Here is a 21,879-nt window from a genome sequence, read left to right as displayed (position 1 = left end):
GGGAATTTAGCATTAAAGATCTGGAAACAGGACATCATGTAGGCTGATCTGTGCATTAAGCAAGGAAGCAGGCATATCACCGTAAAAGCGAAAATATAAAATAGAAACAGCAAGTAACAATGGTATAACTAAAAGAAATCAGAGGGAAAAACAACAGTAAAAAAGTCGTCTCCATTACGCCTATGACCCAATTTCCTTGTACCTTCATTTCTGTCAGCTTCTTTCTAGAGGCAAAACGGAACATGAAACTTTAGGCTTACTGAGTAGAAAAAGGAAAGAAAAATACAAAGATGGAAAATGTGCTGGAAGAAACCGTATTTTCAGAAAGTACAGTAAACCCAGTGCCAAGTATCTGGAAATTATTCATTTACAGTAGTTAAAATAGAACACTGAACTTCTCCAACAGAGCACTTAAGAAACCCCATCATTTGGCATTCACTTACCAAACATCCACACATCGCTAGCTGAGGTAAACCGTCGGAAGTTGATTGATTCTGGAGCCATCCATTTGATAGGTAATTTTCCTTTGGAAGCTACAGGGAAAGCAAGACAAGGCAGGCTTTTATTCCTACTACTGAGCTCAAACACAGATTTGGTTCTCAGTGAAATAATTCATAGGAAAACCCCATCTCCAACAAAGCACTTCGACTACCAAATTTTGTACAAGAGGTTTCTGCACTGTCTGACCAGTTCTGCTGGTAGTCCTCTATCTAGAGAGGAGAGCAGCACTTTGCCTAAACACTCAGACTGACTGACCTCTTTTAAGTTAACTCCTATTTCAAGATGCAACTAATTGCAGTTAAGAAGGTACTAGCACCAAATCTGAAACTCTCACGAAATCTCAGCAAGGGAGTAGGTGTTTTCAAATGATTCATAAAAAAAGGGTAGGTTGTTTGGCCTTACGTAAAACAGAAAAAAGAACCAACAAAAACCAAAATAATCGCCCAAACCTCCCAATAAAGACCCCAACAACAAACCCCAAAAGCACAACAAGAAATGATCATGTCAAAAGTATTCCCCCTCTCCTTTCAGCAATTAAAATGACGGTATGTAGCTCACAGTGATACAAGACAAATGAAACAAGGAAACATAATGGAGTGTAAGGGGACAGATAAAGCATGTATTTTAAAATATATGACCGAAACTAGAAATCTACTGAAGATTAGATTTAGGAATACATGGTTTCAAAATAGACACCAGATTCAAAATGCTAGTTTGGTACCCTACATGCAATCTCTATTCTCCTGCTGTATTTCCCATCTACCAGGCACTGCAGGACATCTCGCAGCTACTGGAGCCACTTAAGATCAGTATTCCGTCCAAAATGGGGGGAAAAGTAGGCTTCAAAGACTTTTGTACTGAACCTCCCTGGTCCAGTGGCATCTGAAGTATGCAGCATACAATGACAGCACAACTCAAAGTTTATCTGTAGGTAACCTTGCACTCATTGTAGGCTACCTATATTATGCCATGAATATGAATATTATCTCAAACAAGCCTCAAACGTGGATAATCTTCTAAAAATCGTGAAGAAAGCACTATAAGCTTGTCCTAAAAAGCAGAATTTTACCTACACATGAATTTCCTACTTTTTGCAACTTAAATCAGACCTTATGATTCTTCTTCTTCTTAAGCATACATGTAGGAACTTACTGCCATCTATTTAATTGTTGAATAGTTTTATACAAATACAACAGCTAGACCAAGAATATCTGGTTAATTCCTTTTGACAACAAACTCAGTATTGTGAGAAGCAATTGTGTTCTAACTGGCCTGCAAGAAGGATCCAGAGTGTCAGCTTACCTTTATAGTAAGTACTGTCTTCCATGTATCGGGATAAACCGAAGTCACCTAATTTCACACAGTCAGTGGCAGATACCAACACATTTCTAGCAGCAATATCCCTGACAAACAGAGGAGACATTATTTCTAGTCATTTAAAAACTTAAAGTGGTGAAGTATCATTTGAAAAAAAATTATTAAAACCCAGAAGTATCAAACGCCTTTGAGAGGACTGAATTATTTTTCTAGTCATGGTATGGGTGTGCGCGTACAGAAAAAGACGACTACGTATTTGTCTACCGATGCTGAGAAGCCTGCAGAAATGCTGCGGTACGTTCGATCCATGTGAGTAATAGCTGTCATCCGAAAGTATAACCGTCAATGCCAACCTCAGAGGAAAAAGTTTTATCTTCATCTATTTAAACATCACAGGCTAACAATTTTTGGCAATTAGAATTGATGGAAAGAAGAAAAACCTGTCTCCTGACCCTGCAAAGGTAAGGAATTGGTTGAAGATCTCAGTCCTGTAAGAGGCTTCCTAATAAGGAGCTCAGTTTTTAGTGATGCCACAGGGATTATGAAAAGACTTGGGCATTTTTCTCTTGCAGTTTCCCAGGTAAGACAACCCGCCTTATGCGTCTGTCCATTCCAGATTTCAGCAGGCTTGACTAACTATTGACAGATTTAGCTTTGAGCAGTGAAGTAAGTGCAGCAAACTGAGCAGTGCTACTTTCTCCCATTTTAGTATGGTATGAATAAGATGTATTTTGGAATTTTATTACTAGAGTTAAAATAAACAGCTACTTGGCCAAAATTCAAGTATCTGTAACAATCGTAAGGGTCTGTTATTTACGATGTTTTTATATACATATGTATGTATATATACACACCTAATACATACATGGGTTTGTATCTACAATATATACAACACACAGAATTTGAACATGAAGTATTTAAATGCAAATGAAATGCTGAAGTTCAAAATGAAATGGTGCATGATAATTGAAGTGCTGCGAACTCTTAGTTACATACAGTAAGAGGGCCAGCCTCTTCTCCCTAGGAAGCTCATGCTCAAATTCAAGGGAGTAAAATTCAAAACACACCTAGAAGGAAATTTAGCTTCATTTTCTGGTTAATCAAGTATTTGTATTTTATGAATATTTTGTTTTCCCTGTTCTTTACTTAAGAAGTCAGCTGCCCCTTGTTTTGCTCTTCTGTATTTGGAAGATTACAGTTGTCTCACAGCTTTAAAAAAAATATTGTAACCACAAAGCAACAACTCAGCTGAAATATATTCTCATTAAAATCCAGCACCATCTCCGCACCAATCTCGGAGAGTGCCAGCAGGTGTCACTCTTGAAAAGGGTGTAATTTTGGTGGCAGCATCTGAAAAAATGACATCCTAATATGGAGACTGACATAAAACAAGTAAGTGAATTTTAGGAGTTGCAAAGCATCGCTGCTACACATTCATCCTAAGTCAAGGAAAAGAAACACAAAAGGAAGGCTTCAAAGGATCCAACTCTGTGTTCTAAGCGTTTTCTCTTCACTTGAGCCAAGTGTACTAACAGCCAGAATACTGCCAGTCAAAAAATCTGGTAATCTAGGACACCTCATATTCCCTAAATTTTCAAGCAGTTACACATAAAAATGCACACGTACACATATGTAAGTATAAAATCTTACCTATGTACAAATCTCTTGCTCTCTAAGTAGGCAAGTGCTGTGCTAAGCTGGTAAGCGTAGAGTATCAGAGAGGCCAGATCCAAGCTGTATTTTCTTACTTGCAAAAACGATCTCAACTTTTTGCACAAAGAAGGAAAAAAAAAAAAAAGGAAAGAAGTTAGGACAAAAAAATGACAAATTTGAACAAGGCATATCTCAAATTGTACAGTTTACACAAGAATCAATGGGCATGCTTTCCCTTAAGACTGGATGAGAAAAGAAAATCACTTGCCATGAAGAAATTTGACTCAGGGTTAAATTCAAGCAGTGTTTTCTACATGAAAACTGTTAGCCAAACAAAAAAACAAAATTAGGCATTGGTTTCAGGCCCCTTCTGAAGACTGAGAGCATATGCTGCTGCTGTTCCAGAGCAAATCACTCCTTTTTATGCATTCTTCCCTTGAGAACTGTACGTGTTTTTGGCCTAAATAATTTCAGAACAAAACAGTACATGACCAATCCAAACACCAATTAGATCAATGTTGGTTTGGAAGCATTAATTTTAATCTACATTTGCTAAAACAACTGGATTTAGCTCAGAGTAGCCAATACCAATGCAGAATTTTTGTAAGCTATATTCCCAGTATAAGGCAGTTAGGACCTAATGGAAGGTGGCACTAGAGTCTCCTTATAAATTAAAACAAGGCTTTGAAAAGTGATGGGGGCAAAGGAAAGGATTGGAAAAGAAATCTGTCATTTTTTGACAGAAAATGACTTCTCCACTACAGGTTTTTGTACCTTTTTTTTTTCTTGGACAACATATTGCAGTTTGATAATTACAATGACTATCTTACATTGCAGTATGAAACATCACTTCAGCTCACATCTTCAGAAACACGTAGCTCAGAAAAAACAAATCGATTATAAAAACTGAGATCTAGTTTTATTTAAACTATTCATCCAAAAGATATTCATAATGAGGAAAGTCATCTTATCTAGGGTCTCTGCTGCAGAGACTGTACAGAAAAAAACCCTAAGAAATTCAGCGTTCCAAGGGAAAATGCAGTACTACTCAAGAAGAATAAAACATGTACCACATAATTTCACTTCTAGAAGGTATGTCTGCAAATGCTATTTAAGTGATATCGCATTATCATCATCTTGACACAGGGTCATGCTCTCACTCTGGAATGGCAATTGAATTCTCTGAAAACTATGACTAAATCACTTTGGTATGAGCTGATGCACTTCCCTCAGTGGAGGAGTTAGGTCAAATTTTGCCACTCCTGTTTCTGAGTCCATAATTCTACAAACATGTATGATACCATGTTTGAGGAGAGTGCCTTTCTGTTAGTACTGAGAAGTGATTTTTTTTTTTTAAAGGTATCTGTGAGCTAAAAGAGAGAAGACCAAAGTTGCATGAGGATTTTTCATACCTCTCCAAGTGTACAGAGTTCCATGATTATCCAAACCGGGTTTTCTGTAATAACTCCAATGAGCTTCACAATGTGAGGATGATCAAACTGACGCATCGTTACTAAAAGAAAAAGAAACAAGTTGGTGTATTACATAAAACCTTTTTTTAAAAGTAAAAATTAAAAAGTCAGTTAAGAAGCATTTAGTCTATGACCAGAAAATATAAACATAATTCTGCAGGAATTGAAACAACTGCTTGCAAGCAATAATGTCTGGTCATTTAATGTTCTGCGGGCAGTATGAAACACTGCTTGCTTTAGTGGTACTATTCTTCATTCACAAAAAGTAAACTGCTGTGGAAGGTGCAAGTCAAGTCAGGCTCTCTGGCTCTTCTGCCCTGGTTGAGCATAATAGAAGTTAGCATGACGACCTATCAAGCCAGTGCATGACCAATTAACCTGTGCCTTTCTACTGGAAGAGGAGGAAGGAAAAACCAGTATGTATAATTCAATGTCTGAGGTGGATGTTGGTTTCTTCTCCCAAGTGACAAGTGACAGGACAAGAGGAAATGGCCTCAAATTGCACCAGGGGGGGTTTAGACTGGATATTAGGAAAAATTTCTTCCCTGAAAGGGTTGTCAGACACTGGAACAGGCTGCCCAGGGAGGTGGCTGAGTCACCATCCCTGGAGGTATTTCAAAGATGGGTAGATGTGGCACTTAGGGACATGGTTTAGTGGTGGACTTGGCAGTGTTAGGTTTACAGTTAGACTCGAGGATCTTAAGGGTCTTTTCCAACCTGAATGATTCTATCATTCTATAGTCCCAATACGGACCCCTGAGGGACGCCACTCCGTCACTGGTCTCCACCTGGACATCGAGCCATTGACCACAACTCTTTGAGTGCGAACATCCAGCCAATTCCTTATCCACCGAGTGATCCATCCATCAAATCCATGTCTCTCCAGTTTAGAGGCAAGGATGTTGTGTGGGACAGTATCAAATGCTTTGCCCAAGTCCAGGCAGGTGATGTCAGATGCTTATTAATGTTTTGGGGAGGTGTATTTGGTAGGTTAAATGAAACAACAGTCCTCTGATTAAGTTTTTCTCTTCCAACATATGCATGACAAACTTCCTTAATTTAATCTTAAAGTAGTATCTCTTGTACATTTACAGTTTGTAGTGTCAACAGAAATACATGGTAATTACCAAACTGGGAAGTCTGCTTCAGTTCCCCTAAAATTAGGCAAGAATAAAACCCGCTATCTTTTGGCTTTTAATTAATCACAAGCTAAAACCAGCAGGTTTTTTTGGATTCCTATTCTGATGAGCTCTGAATTCTACTTGTGTCCACTGGTAAACAGCAGCCGTAAACACAACACACCTTGCAACACCGCAAATCCCAAGAAAAGTCCTTGGACAATGATGTTTATAAGACCTAATGTATAGTAGTTCAATAACATATTTGCCTGCGAAGAAACTTAAATGGGCAAACTTAAGATAACAAATTCTTCAAAATATTAATCTGTTACAAATAATACGGAAAAAAAAAATCAGTAAAACAAACATCCCTATCAATGTCATAGCTTAACGAATTAATAAAAAGGAATAAATAATGTGGTAAAATGTCAAATGGGCAACAATACCTGCTAAAATACTACAGAGAATTGAAGGTAGATTCCGAAATCATTCATTTCCCCTCTTCCTTTTTGAAGTAAGTGGCATTTCAGAGAGGGAAGCTATTTCTGACACCTCAGAAAAGTATGCATTGCTAAATTAGTCTATCTGAACCCAACGTTAGTATTGAAATCTTGGTAAATAAAGCGTATATTCCAAACAAATCCCAATTATTTAGCTTTAGGGTTCTCTTGTGTTAATTTAACTCAATGCAATTTACAATGTCTTGTAATATGGAAATGTTGCTTCGTTGATGTAAAAATGAACCAGGAATACATTTCTAATTATCGAATCAATGGAAAGGCAATTAACACAAATAGCCTACTTTTGATACTGAGGTGTTCCTCCTTGGAAGAATCAATACTAAACCTTTTCAGCGTTGAAAACTCCACCACAAGTAAACAACTGAAAACAATATACTAGGAAATTAATTTCTTAATTCAGTGAAATAACCAACTCTGCCTCTCCAGGTGTTGGATTTGGGCCTTTTGAAGAGTGCTCTTAAAAACTAGGAGGCAGCATCTTCTGAGAGAGTTTGCAATCTGAACGCAAACAAGAGAAAGGTAACAGATGGGAATTAGAATAAAAGAAAAGAAAGAAGAAATGGCAAAACTATTAAATCAAAATTGAAAAGCACTATTTATCTGTCTGCTACATTGGCATTTCCTAATCTGTCAAGCTCAAAGCATAATAAGGAGCATTCAATGAGCAATTATTTTCTACATTGTTAAGAGACAGCAGCCTACCTTTGACTGCTAAGTTATTACTATAAGCAATGCTATTTACTTTTCCAACAGCTAGAAATGTAATGGAAAAAAATTATAGTAATTCAAGAAAAATCTGACATCCACAAATAAGAAGCCATTAGCTATGAACAGAGATTTTCTGAACAATCAGAAAAAAAAATCCTTGAACAAAGGAATAGTGAATAAAAGTATACTGTAACATCTGGCCATAACCAAATAACTTATTGATATAATACAATACCTTCATGAGATTTACAGATATACAATAGCAGAGGATAGTAGGCAAAAATTAAGGCCTAAGTGTCATACCTTAATTTGCTTACAAAACCAAACAGTAGAGAAATCAGTAACTACAACATTCTTATAGAAGTTTTCTGTTAGTATTCATCTCAACAAAAAGCCTTCCTCCATGTATAGAATATACTTTTTGGGGAGTACAGTATTTGTGGGCAATTATTTAGAAAATTGGTTTAGTCTATCATAATTTTTAATTCTCTTAGCCATAACATTTTTAGCAACTTTTTTAACAAAGACAACCACCTGACCTCCTCAAGTAATACACTGAAACAAGTGGTATGTTTTTCTAATTCATTAAGGAGAAAGAAGGAAACAGAGGATCAGATCTCTAATATTCCCAAACTGGTTCTGAAGCCGTACGGGAGTCAGACATCGTTGTTTGATTTAGAAAATTAAAGAACCCACACATAATCATATACATGGGCAATGCAAGGATGTAAAGCACTCTTCCTGGTGCATACTGCAGGAGAGGAAAAGGTCATGCTACATATTAATAGTAAGATTTACATTAGTATCAGAAGTTTCTGGCACAGATGGCTGCAGTCTTTGCAAGGATCAGTTACAGAAGGTACCCTAAAAGTAGTATTTTAATACTCACAGGCTTCTTGTAAGAATTTTTCTCTAACGCTGTCTGAGGTGCAGTTTTTACATGTTTTGATTGCAACAGCCATAGCTGGATTTTCCTGAAAGACATTATTGAGAAATAACTGAAACACAGCCCACCAAAAGCTAAGTCCTTTAAAATTCTAGCAAAACTGCTTTAGAGAAAATTACTATTAACTAAAATATCTTTAGTTAAGAAATTACATTTTAAAAGCTTCAACATTAAAGCATTATTACAATCAAGACATCTAGCATACAACATTTACATCTAATGTGCCTAGGAAATATTTAATCTGTATTAAACTATAGTAAATTGTACAAAAATTATGACAAAAGATGGTAAGTTTAACTGAATAGTACTGTAAACTTTTTGTGTTACTGAAGATGGTAAACTCTTGACAATATTTAGCAAAAGCAGAGGAAACAAGTATATATACGCCTAAGACCACACTTGGCTTATGCAAGCAAGCAACCTGGAAAGCCAAATAAAGGACTTTTTGTGGCTCTTGCAGAGCAAAGACTGGCTGTAATTTTGAACTCAAGCTACAAAGTAAAGTAAAACAAAGATTTTACATATTAGCTCCACAATCAGTTATGTCAAGGGCTTAAACCAGAGTTAAACAGAACACATGTATTCAAAACCAGAAACAGATTTTACCATCTGATTGCTTATCCTCTGAATACCGGAAAATGAGAAGCACTGTGACAGCCCAAAGGAGGCCTCTTAGCTCGGGCGGCATCTTTCACCTTCTCTCGCTTTGGGGCATTTTACAAATACCCTGTCCATAAGTTACAGGCAGCGCAGAGAAGCTGCAAGCGTTCTTCTCCTGAAAAGAAGCTTTAGGTTTTTGAGCTTCACTAGTATGCACAACGCCACGACTTACTTAGAAAATGGTATTTTACAACATAGTGTACGCCACAGTAACATGTGGTGCTCAGAACATGACACTCATAGAAGTTCTTAATGGGCTGAAAGCAGCTGAAGTGTTTTAAAATTAAGCTTCTACATTAGGTATAGGCCTGCTCAAGGACTAGTATGCCTTCCTTCCAACTGGGAAACTGGGAATTGTGCATTGTTTAATGGGAAGATTACAAATGAACCTTTCCCCGAAAGGCTACAGGATTGATGCATGCCCTCACCTAGTTTTTAAGGCCAGTGAGAGCTGAAGATTCACAAAGTTATGTTCTATGTCTGCTCATGCTTGCCCTATTTTAAATCTATTTTTACAGACAAATACTATCAGAATTAGAAAAATATTGTATTTTGCAGGCTTAAACATCTATTTTCTAAGTTACATAGCTCTTCAAGTTGACTTTGCAGAAAAATAGTGATTAAAACCCCTCATACCTAAACATGCCCACAAACTGACTGAAAAAACGGTGGTAAATTAAGATGTTTTTATTCCTTTCTGAAATCAGGATTCAATAATCAGCACTGGATGACACCTCTGGAGGCCTGCCAGACCAAGCCCTCTCCTGGTGTTACAGATGAAGTCTTTAAGACATCTCATAATCAACATTAGCATCAAAAGGAAGAGTTTCGGTGTCCGCAACCAGCAAAGGGTCCAGGCATTTTGCAGAACGGATATCGGAAAAGGTCTGATACCAGGGTTTTGCTGATCTTTTTTTACCGGATAAGGAGACAACAGTGAGGATGTATCAGACTGGCAACAGTTTCTGTACTGAGCAGCAAACACTATTTTAAATGACACTTGGATTAATCCCACAGTAAATCAGCCTTTGAAGACAGTCTTATCTGAATTGCTTACATCAGAGCAATAGGATCCTGTATGTATACATAGATTTTCCATTGAGTGCCCTATAAATACAGGCTGGTTGTGATATTTCAGGAACACCTAGTAGTACGCAGCATTTGAGAAGAGGCAGTGACTACAATAGGAACATTACAAGTGCAACAAACAGGGATAAATGAGATTTTTCAGATTCAAATTTGAGCTAGCAGAACAAGAAGCCAGAAATCTCCCCTATATTTTTAGCATGCGAGCTGAATGTATATAAGGATGGAAATGCTATCATGTTATTCTAACTAATCTTTTATCTATTTTAAGATTTCTTCCGAATGTGTAAGTCACGCTCTGTGACTAGTACATTAAAATTTAATGATAATACCTTCCTGTTTTCCCTTCACACATTCTAGTGTCTTAAATGTAGTAAAATTTTATTAATAAAAGTAATCAGCAGGTTGCCAAAAACTCATACTAGACACATGATGACTGAATAAAATCTGTTTTCCAATTCAAGAAAAAGAATGGAGAGAGACAGCACTTTTGAAACAATAGTCCCTAAGAAAAGGGGTCTTTAATTGGTTTTACAGAACACTAGGATTTATCCACTGTGCCCCAAGTTTGAATTATTATTATTATCCACTTTGCCCCAACATGAATTATTACTTCATCTATTGAAAATCCAGACACTTAATTTCTTCAAATGAGAAATAAATCTTCATTTTACACTTCCAGAGTTAGTTTATTATAAGCTTGAAATTGGTTGAAATTAAATAATTTTCCAGCTTTCTCTTGCTTTTTTCCACACACTTAATTTTTCATCCACTTAAATTGCAATCTTAAATCCTTGTGGCTGCAGTCTAGAAAAACACATAAGCACCAGTCTAAATTACACAAGTCCCTCCAACCTCACTGGTTTCACTGAGATGACTTGTGCATTGGGGTTTTTCCTGGATCAGTGCCCAAGTATTTTGTATCTTTTCTTTCAGGAAAAAGTAGTAACTTTATTAACACACAGGCTTCTTCGGGAGAGATACAGTGAGATGCTCACTGGAGAAACAGACACACTTGTTTAACATTATTGTCCCTCTGTTGTAGGCTACTGCCCTTCCAGCATAACAGACTAAAATTTCTTCTCTGTATTTCAGCACAGAAGTTAGATTAGCTTATCCTGACACAGTTGGCAGCTTCTGCACTGAACACTTAACACCCATAAATTCTGTTTCAAACTTTGGAAAAGGTTCTAAAGCACTGAACACTCCATAGGGGAGTATGGCCAAAGGGATGTGTGCTTACCATACACTCAAAATAAAGAAGAAACTGTATGGTTGGGGTTAATAGCAATGACTTCTAATTCCGACTCAGCCAGTGGCTCTGGTACAGTCCTGAATAATTTACTTGGCTCTTTTGATTCTTCTCCTGATTTATAAAAAAATGGAGATATAGGAGCAGAGAAACTACTCTGGAGCTAGTTGGAGCTAGTTTTCTACTTATCTGAAACATGGGAAATGTTCTTTACATGCTGATTATTCTGAAAAATAAATCACAAAGTCAATTTTTATTTGTTCTGGAAGACTCAAACCAAGGCATCTAAGGAATACATTTATTTTTTATTTTATTTTTTTAACTAGGAAGTTTTTACTGTTTACTTTTATTTCAGAAGTGAGGCTTACCGGACTCATGTAAACACCTTGGTGTACATCTCCAAACTGTCCTTCACCAATGCAGCGCCCCAGTTCAATTCTCTCCCTTTGAATTTCATAATCTCTGGCTATAAGAATATAATGCACTTAAAATATCAAATTTCTGATGAAGGGCAAAGAAATAATCCACAAGATACGAAACTCAAAGTAAGTCACTCAAATGTCTCACATATGAATAGCTAAGATTAACATTTGCTGCACACCAACCTATACAAATGCTGTATACACACAGTGGAAACCTCTTAAACGAATGTTTGAATCAAAGCAATGAAAAAGGAATTGTGAAATCTAATTCGCTAAATTAACTACTATGCATTATTTATTTCAATGCAATAGACATAATTGAGCCCTTCTTAATTACAGCTAGTAAAAGACAAAGAACACAAATAGCCTAGGGCAATACCGATGATATTAAATACAGCCTTAGCCCATATCCCTTTAGATGTTTAAGAGAACTCCACTATGCGGTATTTTAGGTTTTGGAACCATCAAATGAGCCCGGAGAATTTTTAAAGAGGTAACTGCAAGAAAAAAAATAGAAACAAGAGCATGGCAAATAAAGATAAAATGAAAGAGCAAAATTTTGAGTGCACTACACCTCTGTCAGTGTGTAATTGAAGTAAAATTGCTATGTTTTGTGGACTTAGGCAATTTTGTTAACTTCGTGGTTTAACAGACTGAGAACATTACTGATAAAAAAGGCTCAGTACTTCAGCAAAACATTTAATCAATTGCAATTGAATTACTTCATTTGCAATTTAATTTCTAGCAGACATGGAAAAATATTTCAGGAATAGCAGAAAAGCATGTACGGTATATGTTTTCACCTCTACTTGTATTATTCAGAGAAAAAAAATATAATCAACCAGCACAGGACTTCATGACTGATGATTTTGACTGCATTAACACTACAGAAATTACGTCATCTAGAGCTGGATAACGAAGTGATAAATGCCTTTTTCATTTCTTTTTTTAAGTACTGCATTTTCCTCTTTAAAATCCCAAAGCTAACTGGTTTAACTATACATAATGTTTATTAAATGAAAGTGAATAGTAAACTTAAAAATTCCACATCATTCCAAATTGCAAGCATACAGGGATGGGTAAAGGGTCTCCTGTTACCTTCATCTATTCCATAGCTTTCTGCAGTGCAATTAAGAGAAAAATCAAATGCTTACTTAGATATAGCTTCTTAAAATCAAGACAAGGACAAACATTTTTAAACATTTTTTTAAAAAATGAAGAATATACTGATTCAATTTTAAGTTTACATTAGCAGAAGTCACAGGTCTGTTCTTGTGATCTTTACTGACTCAGTCCTTTGAGAGCTGAACACTTGAGTCCACTTCAATCGCACAAAGCACTTAATGAATTTCACTTCAACAGCCCATCTCATGGGCTTTGAATTGAAGGCATACTTAAGTGTTCAGCACCATCCAGGGCTGGGCCCGCAAGTAATTACTTCCATGAGGACTTAAATGAAAAGATTAGGAAAAAAACAATAATCGCGCAAAGTTAATATGTTTAAAAAAAATAAAGGATATAATTTATCACACTACTTTTTGATCCTGCAATTATTTTAGTAGACTCACGTAGTGACTTACTGCAAGACATTTGAAACACATTGTTTATTTCTGGAAAACATATATTCTTGCTTTTCAAATATATATGTTTTTCAAAACATATATTCTTGCTTTTCAAGTATTTCCTGCAGTTGTGGAAACTATGTTGTAAACACTGAAATGATCATGAAACGTTCCTGGCACATGGTAAACTCTAGAAATCCTTACAGACGTTCATGGTTCGCCAGCAGAACACAGTATCAGTTTAGCACCATCCTCCCCTCCTACGCTCATCAAACCCAACATTTTTGCAGGTCTGTGTATCAACTGATTGTCTACTTCTAGAGAAATCCTTGGCTGCCAAAACGCAACTATAATTTCGCAGACACAACTTTTAAAATCAGAATACTAGACTTTCCTGTTAAATTAGTTAAGACAGTTTAAGATTCTATTATAATTCAAATAATGCCATAAGACAAAATCCTTGTGGTGGCTAATGCATCTTTTTTTTTTACTTCAAAGATGAAGACTCAGAAAAACTTTGAATTTTTATTCTTGTTCCTGAAGTCTTTCATCTTTTAACAAAATTGCATGTGGTACAGATGACTTTCCTCTATCAAGGAACTCGAGAGCAGCAAGTCTGTCACAGAGCAAGGGTGAGATACAGTTAGACAGCAATACATAGAAGCTTTCCAAATTGTTTGCTCTTATCACAGAAATCTTATCCATTCTTTCTTTAAGCATTGTGTTCAGCATCACAATCAGAAATTCTACATTTTGAGACATAAAAGGAATTTCACTGTGAAGTCACTGATGGCAGCGAAACAGAATTTGGTTTTATTTGCTTCAAAACCTGAACTTGAAAAATCTATCAGTTTTCAAAACATGATAAAGAATATTTTCTTTGCACACATATTACTTAAGGCTGAAATGTAAGACTCAGTCCTCGCTAAACCAAAGAAGCTTTTGGATAGAAAAGTTCCCAAGTTAAATACCATACTTACTTGACGGCATTGTATAAGTATCTTCTTCATCTATAATCTCTGCATAGTCATCTGTCTCTGTAAAGGGAGGAATTGAAGAGTTTCGGGAAAAGCAGATGAAAACAATTCTCCAGAACAATATCTCCAATTTATCAAGGCTGATATGTCACAACCCCCAACTTCAACATTGCTGGGACGCATTTACAATAGCATGAATAAAACTTCCTCATGCATAATTTATGGTATGATAATGACCTCAGTGCCAATTATCCTACGTCACATAGATACATTCAACAAGGAATAAAAGGAAGATTCATTTGTATTCAAAAAAGTTCAAGTTCTGTAACTGAAACACATCTCAACTATTGACTTAAAAAGAGAATCTTTTTATCAGCAAATTCCACTGCAGTAAGGAGAAAACATTATTAATGGATTGAATTGTTTTACCTTCAATAAAGTGTGAGTAATATCTTGCTAGTTTTGTATGTCAAACAGGCAGAATAGACAGTAACGATGTTCCAGGGCAGCATCTACCTACTGTCAGTGTGGCAAGGTGAGTTATTTTCCATAGTCTTCCAGATCTTTTAAGTCACACTCCCACCTTATACCCATTTTACTTGCATTAGTCTCAATTTTCCTTGTTTAGTGGAAATTCACCACCAGTTTGGCTGTCAAGAATCAACATCCCATGGGCAGTGTTTGAAAACAACCAGTTCTCAAAATTTTCAGAAAAATGACAGTGTATTTCTTCCTCTGTTTAAAACTTACGACTTTTACATCATCTGTTTTCAAAATGGTTTAAATGGTGTCAAGTCATATCAGAAAAGAACCTTCTCTTGCTCTAAAGAACTTCCAGTGTGTGTAGGTAATTTCCTAACAGTCAGATAAAATCCTCCGGGGGTTACAAAACCAGTCCACAACAGTGAGATTATTTTTCACTGCAAGGCTGTTACAACTTTAAATGCATAGAGAGGTTCTCAAAATGGAATAAATTCAAAACCATGGTTGGTTTCAGGTGATCCCATATTGGGCCACCTCTGAAAGGCATGATTTACTTGCCCTTTTTCCCCATCTGCCCTGGAGCGTATGTATATCCCTACAACTCCCTGGCATAATTTCTAGAGGTATGGTTTCTGAATGGTAAATGGGACAAAGCCTTGATCCCTTTTGGCAGCAGCCCTCAGTTCAATCAACTTAAACCAGCTCTGAAACCAGAGCAAGGCTCATAAATATTATACACGTACATAAACAAGAGGCTTAATTTTCATACAAACCGAATAGTCACCAATTAGGAAACTGCAGTTGCCTATAACCTTTGAAGTTCAACACACTTCAGTGACTAAATGTAGTTTTATGATCCTAACTTCATACTACTTAAATAAAATTAAAGCTATTTTTCTTTCCAACTCCTGTAGGAATATACCGTGTCTTGTAAAAACAGAATCAGGAAATTCTATGCCGTTTAAATTTTTGCTAGGCAATTTCTATTTAGGACACAGCAAAACAGAGTCACCTAATGAAAACTCAAGTAATTATAAAGACAGTGCACAATTCTAAACAGGCAGCATACTCCAGAGGCATTAATCTCTTTCTTGGTATGTTTTTTCCTTCATACATTATAAACTAATGTTTTTGTAGAAAATAAGCCCCGGGTTGATCTAAAAAATAAGCATCCACTTGAAAGAAATCATTAGTGTGACACCTATGTGATGGGGATAAATCACTCTGCTTCCTGGTAATATTGTGGTAAGATATTTTTAACTTTTGTTAAGTGTGACATATATCAACTGTTGTTACAAGCTAATATTTGAGGAGGATACCAGCAAGTTCTTCATCTGTGTAAAAAAACGGACTGAATCAAAGATATAAATACCTTTGAAAAGAATTTAAAAAGCCTGGAAACTAGAACTGGTGGTGACATACTGGTCTTCAAAAAAACAAGATGTCACACTAGATTATGGAACAGTGTTTATAAAATGTGATAAATGGCTTGGCTTGTTCATCTCTCTATTTCAAATTAATGACGTTAATTCATAATAAAGGCATTACCAGAACACCGCAGAGCACTTTACGTGGTTTTGATACATTGCCCAAAACCATCCTGAAACTAAAAGGGTCTTCAGTAGCCAATCCAAATAAATTAAATGTATGCAATTAACTAACCAAATATTTTTTGTTATACATTTAACACTATGGAGAAGAATATATAATACAAATGCAGGAAATTATTCCTATATGTGTCTGGCATTGTTTGTGGGAATTAGAGGAAAATTCAGTCAAGGCATTAACAGTGATGTGCTCAAAGTGTTCTGCAACACGGATAACTGACCTCCCTCACATACAGTCTTTACCTCACGATTAGAGTCATATCGTATGAGACTACTAGCAAGTCTGCTAAGACTATAACAATGTCTGCTAAGAGATATTCCAGAACCCACGCAGAGTCTAAAGCAAAACTCAGCTGGGCAAGGCTCTCCAGGCTGCTTTACGAAGAAGGATGTGCTACAGCAGTCTCAAGAGCTAAACACTCACAACAAAGCAGCAATTCCAAGAGATGTTCTATCGTGGAGGCCCTTGATAAGTCTAGTAAAACTAGTATTTAAAAATAGGGCTCGTTACTGCTGCTCTCTCGCACATTTTAAAACCAGCACTGAACCTGTTCACCTGTTGGCCAACCCTAGATTCTTCTAGATGGCAACAGAAATAGGTTGCTTTTGGACAAAGGTCCACCTCTTGGTGGTACAGGTGAGTGAGCCGTTTTGAGCTTTACTAAATCTGAATGCATTTATTAAACAGTAGAAAAAAAACCTCAGCATATTAAATCCATAATAGCTAATCTAGGATTTTAACCACCTCTTTAGTATTTCCCTTTTCGTGATTTTTTTCTCCATTTATCAGAGACCATAATTTATAAAAGATGATAAGCACTAACAAAAAGCTATGTAGGGTTAGTATCTGAAATACAATTTCTGAATTTATGACAGAAAAAAATGCCCTTTGAATTTGTAAAGTTTAAGGAAAGAATGAAAATTTAGATAGAATTACCATACCATGATTTATATCTGAAGGAGAGAAAAGAGATGAGAATTTATACACCCCCTTTACATTTTACTGAGAGGAGGGCCACAAGACATTATCTCTATCTATTTCTTCTTATTGCCTTCCTTTGTATACTGCTTTTTATGCCCTTTTAGTACCTCCTACTTATAAGAATAAAGACACATACACTACCAGTAGCAGCAGTTTGATTTTTTTTCCAACATCAGATGGCATCCTTTAGAATAACAGCTAAAAATCTCTTCAAAAAAACCAAAACCAAAACCCAACTTGTTTGCAGAGGATAGCAAGTCAGTATTTTCTAGAAAAAAGACTTTAAAAGTCTGGAGAAGTTAAATATTTTATAATAAATTTCAAAGTTTTGAAGAAAAACATTGAAATCTGGCTTTAAATTTTGAAGTTTGAGTGGGTGAAGCCTGATCAGTATTTCGTGTATTCAATCTACATTAATCTATCTTGTACAGCTTCTTTTTATGCAAGGAGCAGTAGTGGACTACAGAGCACTTTGATGCTACCATGCCTTTAAAGCCTTGCTTAGTAGACTCATTTCTCACATGTTACATCCATTGATCTCACCCACTGACCAAAAAAATTCTGTGATACAACCATTTCAATCAAACTGAATGGACACTCTTGCAAACCTATAAACCTTCTTTGCATCATGCCAGAACTCTCATTGCAAACACATGCAATACCGCATCCTGCGTGTTTGGAATAGTTTTGCCTTTTCAGTTCCAGCTTAGCAGAAAGTGTTAGTTGCACAGCCTGTAAAGCACAGTATTTATTGGCTAATGTCCAAAGCAGACTGCTTTTTAATACTAAAATCTGTATAAAATTTATTACTGAAAAGTGCATTAAGTGGTATATGGATATAAGAGTTGCATATTGCACGTTAGTAACACACAGACTAGAAAACATATTACCGTCCCCACTAATTTCATCTGCAGATCCAGGTGGCATGCAAGGAGAGAGAAAAACAGAGGGGGAGAGAGAAGGGACAGAGAAGGGGGAGGGGAAAATATACTATTAAATTCATGAGTAATCCAAAAGTATTCAGACTGCAGTTATATTATATACCTGACCCAAGAGAAACCAGAAAAGTAGCAGAATTTAAGACTTCTCACCTAAAACCCAAGGGACAAAGATATGTTCTAAGAAGCTTGTATGATGAAACAGAGTTAATGACTTTCAAACACAAATTCACACAAAAATTAAATTTGGAAGTGGAACTTTTAAAATGCATTTTTAAGAAATGCCAATTCCTGGTTTAAGTCAATACGTCACTACAAAATAGATCTCCTACAGCCAGATGAATCAGTTCAATTTAACTTTTCACACACACTTATGACTTTGGATAACTAGAGTTGGTGTTCACCCTTTCAAAGGAAATCCACTCCTGTGCTATCACTAAGACATGAGTAAGAAATGGAACCATCTAAGTATTAATTATACAAAGCACATTGCAGTTATACAAAGCCGAAATTTAAATGAGCGGCAAACGGAGCAACTCTACTGGGAAGCTGTTCAAATGAGCACCATATTCCGCATTTATGGTAGCAGCCCTATTCCACACCAATACCCACAGCACAAGCTGATGCACTTTAGACATTATTCATAAATAAAAGGAAAATGAGCATTAATGTTGTAAAAGTAATGCACCTATTACTCCAATTCTTCTTACCCCTAACAAAGCCAAACTGGTCCAGACCAAACGCTGAACCACTATGCAGCCAAAAGCATCACTGTATTCAATACTTAATTCAAAGTGATCTTAGCTGATGCTTATTGTTGCTATTCTATTTCATTCATAAGCATGCTGTATCAGGGGTCCAAGAATGAAGTAAAAATATATTAACCAAAAATCCCATGGGTACAGGGGCTGCATAACTATACAAATGAAATTATTAATATGTTTGTCATTGGACAATATGATGCTTAAAACTAAGTCCCCCATAAAAATGGGGACCAGCAAGTTTGTGACACTGCATGAAAATCCAATTCGATAGGAGGAAGGGGGTAGCAGAAATTTAATGACATTATTCTTGGAACTCTGTTTACCTGAGGCTAAAGTAGTAAAAAAACCGGTAACTGCGTTAGTATATTCAGCTTTTGGGTTAATAAGGCAGCCTATACAAAGAGCAGTGCAGTACCCTTAGGCGGCGGCTCATGGGAACAGAAGACGAAAGGGAGAAAGCGTCTAGCTTTCTTTACTTTATGCTGACAGTGATTGACTCCTTTACAAAGAGGCAAGAAAAGGAAAGAGAAAAACAGAAACAAATTATTTGGAAATAAAAGAAAAGAGACTGGAGAGAACATCTACAATGAATGAACATAAAAGTAAAGGTTTACATTACAATTCTGTATACGCAAATGGATACACGAATGTTGCTGAAACTCTAAAGCATATTTCATATTTTCCTTCAAATTCCTTTCTACAGCAAAGTTATTCTTATTTCAGCTTTTAAAAGTGAGACTAGAATCTATTAAAAAGTCAGCTTTTGCCAACTACATATACCATCCATTGACAACGCAAAGAACATTGTCTACGCCAGAAGCGTAACCCATTTTTGCAAGCTCCCCATCTAAGTTCTACTAGACTGTGCTATAGGCTAAATTCTGATTTAAGTGGCAGTCGCCAGACTTAAACATGGACGTATTGACCTTCTGGACCCTTAAAAAGAACTTAACACAAAACAAGTATTTCGCATAGCAGGGTTACACAGAACAAGGAAAAACACAGTTTCTCTGTCCCACTGAAATACAACACTGACATATTTTATGATCTGAAATCTGCCACTGGAGTTCTATCCCCAGTGCAGACCCATCTTGCCAATTGATATTCTAGCTCTCCAAGGACCTCCGGGCGAACGCCCCACGGTACTGTCCTCACCGTCCCCTTTCCTAGTCACCATACTGTATTTAATTAGCAAAGCACTTATCAGGAGGAGAGAGATTTTTGAGTAGGAGAAAATACAAAGATGTCACAACTGATTTCACAAGGTGAGAAAGAAGGACACAAGATGACACTAAGTGCCTGAGGATAGCTGCTCCCTTTATTTCTCTTGTTATCTGGTCGCTCCTCCCTGTTTTCCTCTTTTCCCCTCTCTCCTCTATCTCAGGAAATGTGAGAGGTGGTTTAAAAAGCCAATCAACGAAAAACCCACGTCTTGTTGCTGGTAGTCCTTCACAGTCAAAACTCAAGAGTGAGGTCCAGCCACCTCGAGTTACACAGGCTGGAGGTGCAGGTGTTAAAAGAGAAGCCCAGCACCCCAGAAGCAGCATACTGGCACAGTATACTGGGCAGCGGTGGGAGGAGTGGAGGAAGGGTGGAAAAGGAGAATTACCTTTTAATAAAAATAACTGCACACTTTTCATAGATTCTGGAAACCTATCAACTATCAAAGCAGCTATACTTACACAAAAGCACCATCTTATACACAGCTGTGCAGTTTTTAGTGGCCAGATTTTGAGGGATAACGCTCAGAATTTTTTTAAAGGCGTATTAAGTGTGTTCAATCCCTCCAATCTGGAGGCTGCATGCTGAATTTCACGCATGCAAATCTAATGGGTGATGCACTACTATGTAGAACTCATTCTTTGCTAAGATGGCAATTTTAATCCAAATTTAAAACAAGTGCATGAGATTTATCACTGTATCCTAAACAACAAAAAAGTACTATTATAAAAACTGCTGGGGTGATTAAACAAACAGAAACCATTCATCAATTGTGAAAATGTACATGTCATTGAAAATGACTGAACATCAATAAAATTCAGTGCTAAATCCTAAAAGAGGTGCAAAGAGAGGGCAAAATTATTGAATAAGTTAGTGTACCAGTATTTCTGTATATACCACGTTACTGCACTCCTAGGGACTTATCTTCCTAACATCACATAACACAATTTTCAGCGCTATCATTCTAACACAAACCTGAGGTAACATTCATAAAAAGCTTTAGACAGAGTATGAAAGAAAAGAAAAAAATACTACAGGTATTTTAAGAGACTACTGAAAAGACACTGAAATGAGAATAAAGGAATCCAATACTCCGTACTGAAACAGAAGAACAGGTATAGAGTCACGGGAAGCAATGCAAGCCATCTAAAAGGGAGGAGATGTTTCAACTCTTGACCTGTCTGCTCAGGCTACAAAGCTAATTTAAGCTTGAAATGCTGAAATGCTCTTCACTCTTACATTGACACATGGGTAGCAGAAGCTGAAACCTGACTAACCTATTTCATACGAAGAGCACACTGAAATGACAAAGGTGTTTTTAATTCATCATGTACCTGTCCTGATGCCCTGTGATACTCAGTCCAACTCATCTTCTGCATTTCAAACTCTGCCTTTATGATTTATTGTCTGAAGTTTGTTCAGCTATTCTGCCAGACTAAATGGAAGACTGCTTTGTCTTTAACTTACCACATCTTCAAGTCTAGCTACAAAAGAAAGTTTATTTAGGTAAAGAGTGATTCTAAGTTAAAAAAAAAAAGAAGTTCCAACACTTTTTCAGGAGCTTAGAGACTACCTGCTTGAAATTAATACTACTTAGAAGGGCTTCCACCATTCCACACCAGCCGGCTTCCAGACGGGATATCACTGGTGTCTACCTAAATGCCCATAAAGCTCAGAAATGCTGCTGAA

At 36.6% G+C, this 21,879-nt stretch overlaps 1 protein-coding gene across 26 annotated transcripts in view; it reads right to left on the bottom strand.

The window, feature by feature from the left end:
• The window catches only part of PTK2 (protein tyrosine kinase 2), a 181,259-nt gene that overhangs the window by 39,023 nt on the left and 120,357 nt on the right, over positions 1-21,879 (bottom strand). For 8 of the 26 annotated variants that reach the window (XM_059836002.1, XM_059835993.1, XM_059835982.1 and 5 more), the window contains 9 exons: positions 18,158-18,175; positions 14,199-14,255; positions 12,755-12,775; positions 11,603-11,700; positions 8,180-8,264; positions 4,884-4,984; positions 3,469-3,584; positions 1,804-1,904; positions 444-533 (listed from right to left, as the gene is read on the bottom strand). In XM_059836002.1, the coding sequence (XP_059691985.1) occupies positions 444-533; positions 1,804-1,904; positions 3,469-3,584; positions 4,884-4,984; positions 8,180-8,264; positions 11,603-11,700; positions 12,755-12,775; positions 14,199-14,255; positions 18,158-18,175 (687 nt within the window). Of the gene's footprint in view, positions 1-443; positions 534-1,803; positions 1,905-3,468; positions 3,585-4,883; positions 4,985-8,179; positions 8,265-11,602; positions 11,701-12,754; positions 12,776-14,198; positions 14,256-18,157; positions 18,176-19,384; positions 19,469-21,879 lie in introns of all 26 variants that reach the window. The other 18 variants (XM_059836000.1, XM_059835977.1, XM_059836001.1 and 15 more) reach the window with 6 other exon arrangements.

The sequence above is a fragment of the Gavia stellata genome, chromosome 3 (genome assembly GCF_030936135.1).
Source record: "Gavia stellata isolate bGavSte3 chromosome 3, bGavSte3.hap2, whole genome shotgun sequence".
Taxonomy (NCBI): Eukaryota; Metazoa; Chordata; class Aves; order Gaviiformes; family Gaviidae; genus Gavia; species Gavia stellata.
The sequence above is the reverse complement of the archived record's forward strand: the minus strand, read 5'-3'. Positions and strand labels throughout refer to the sequence as shown.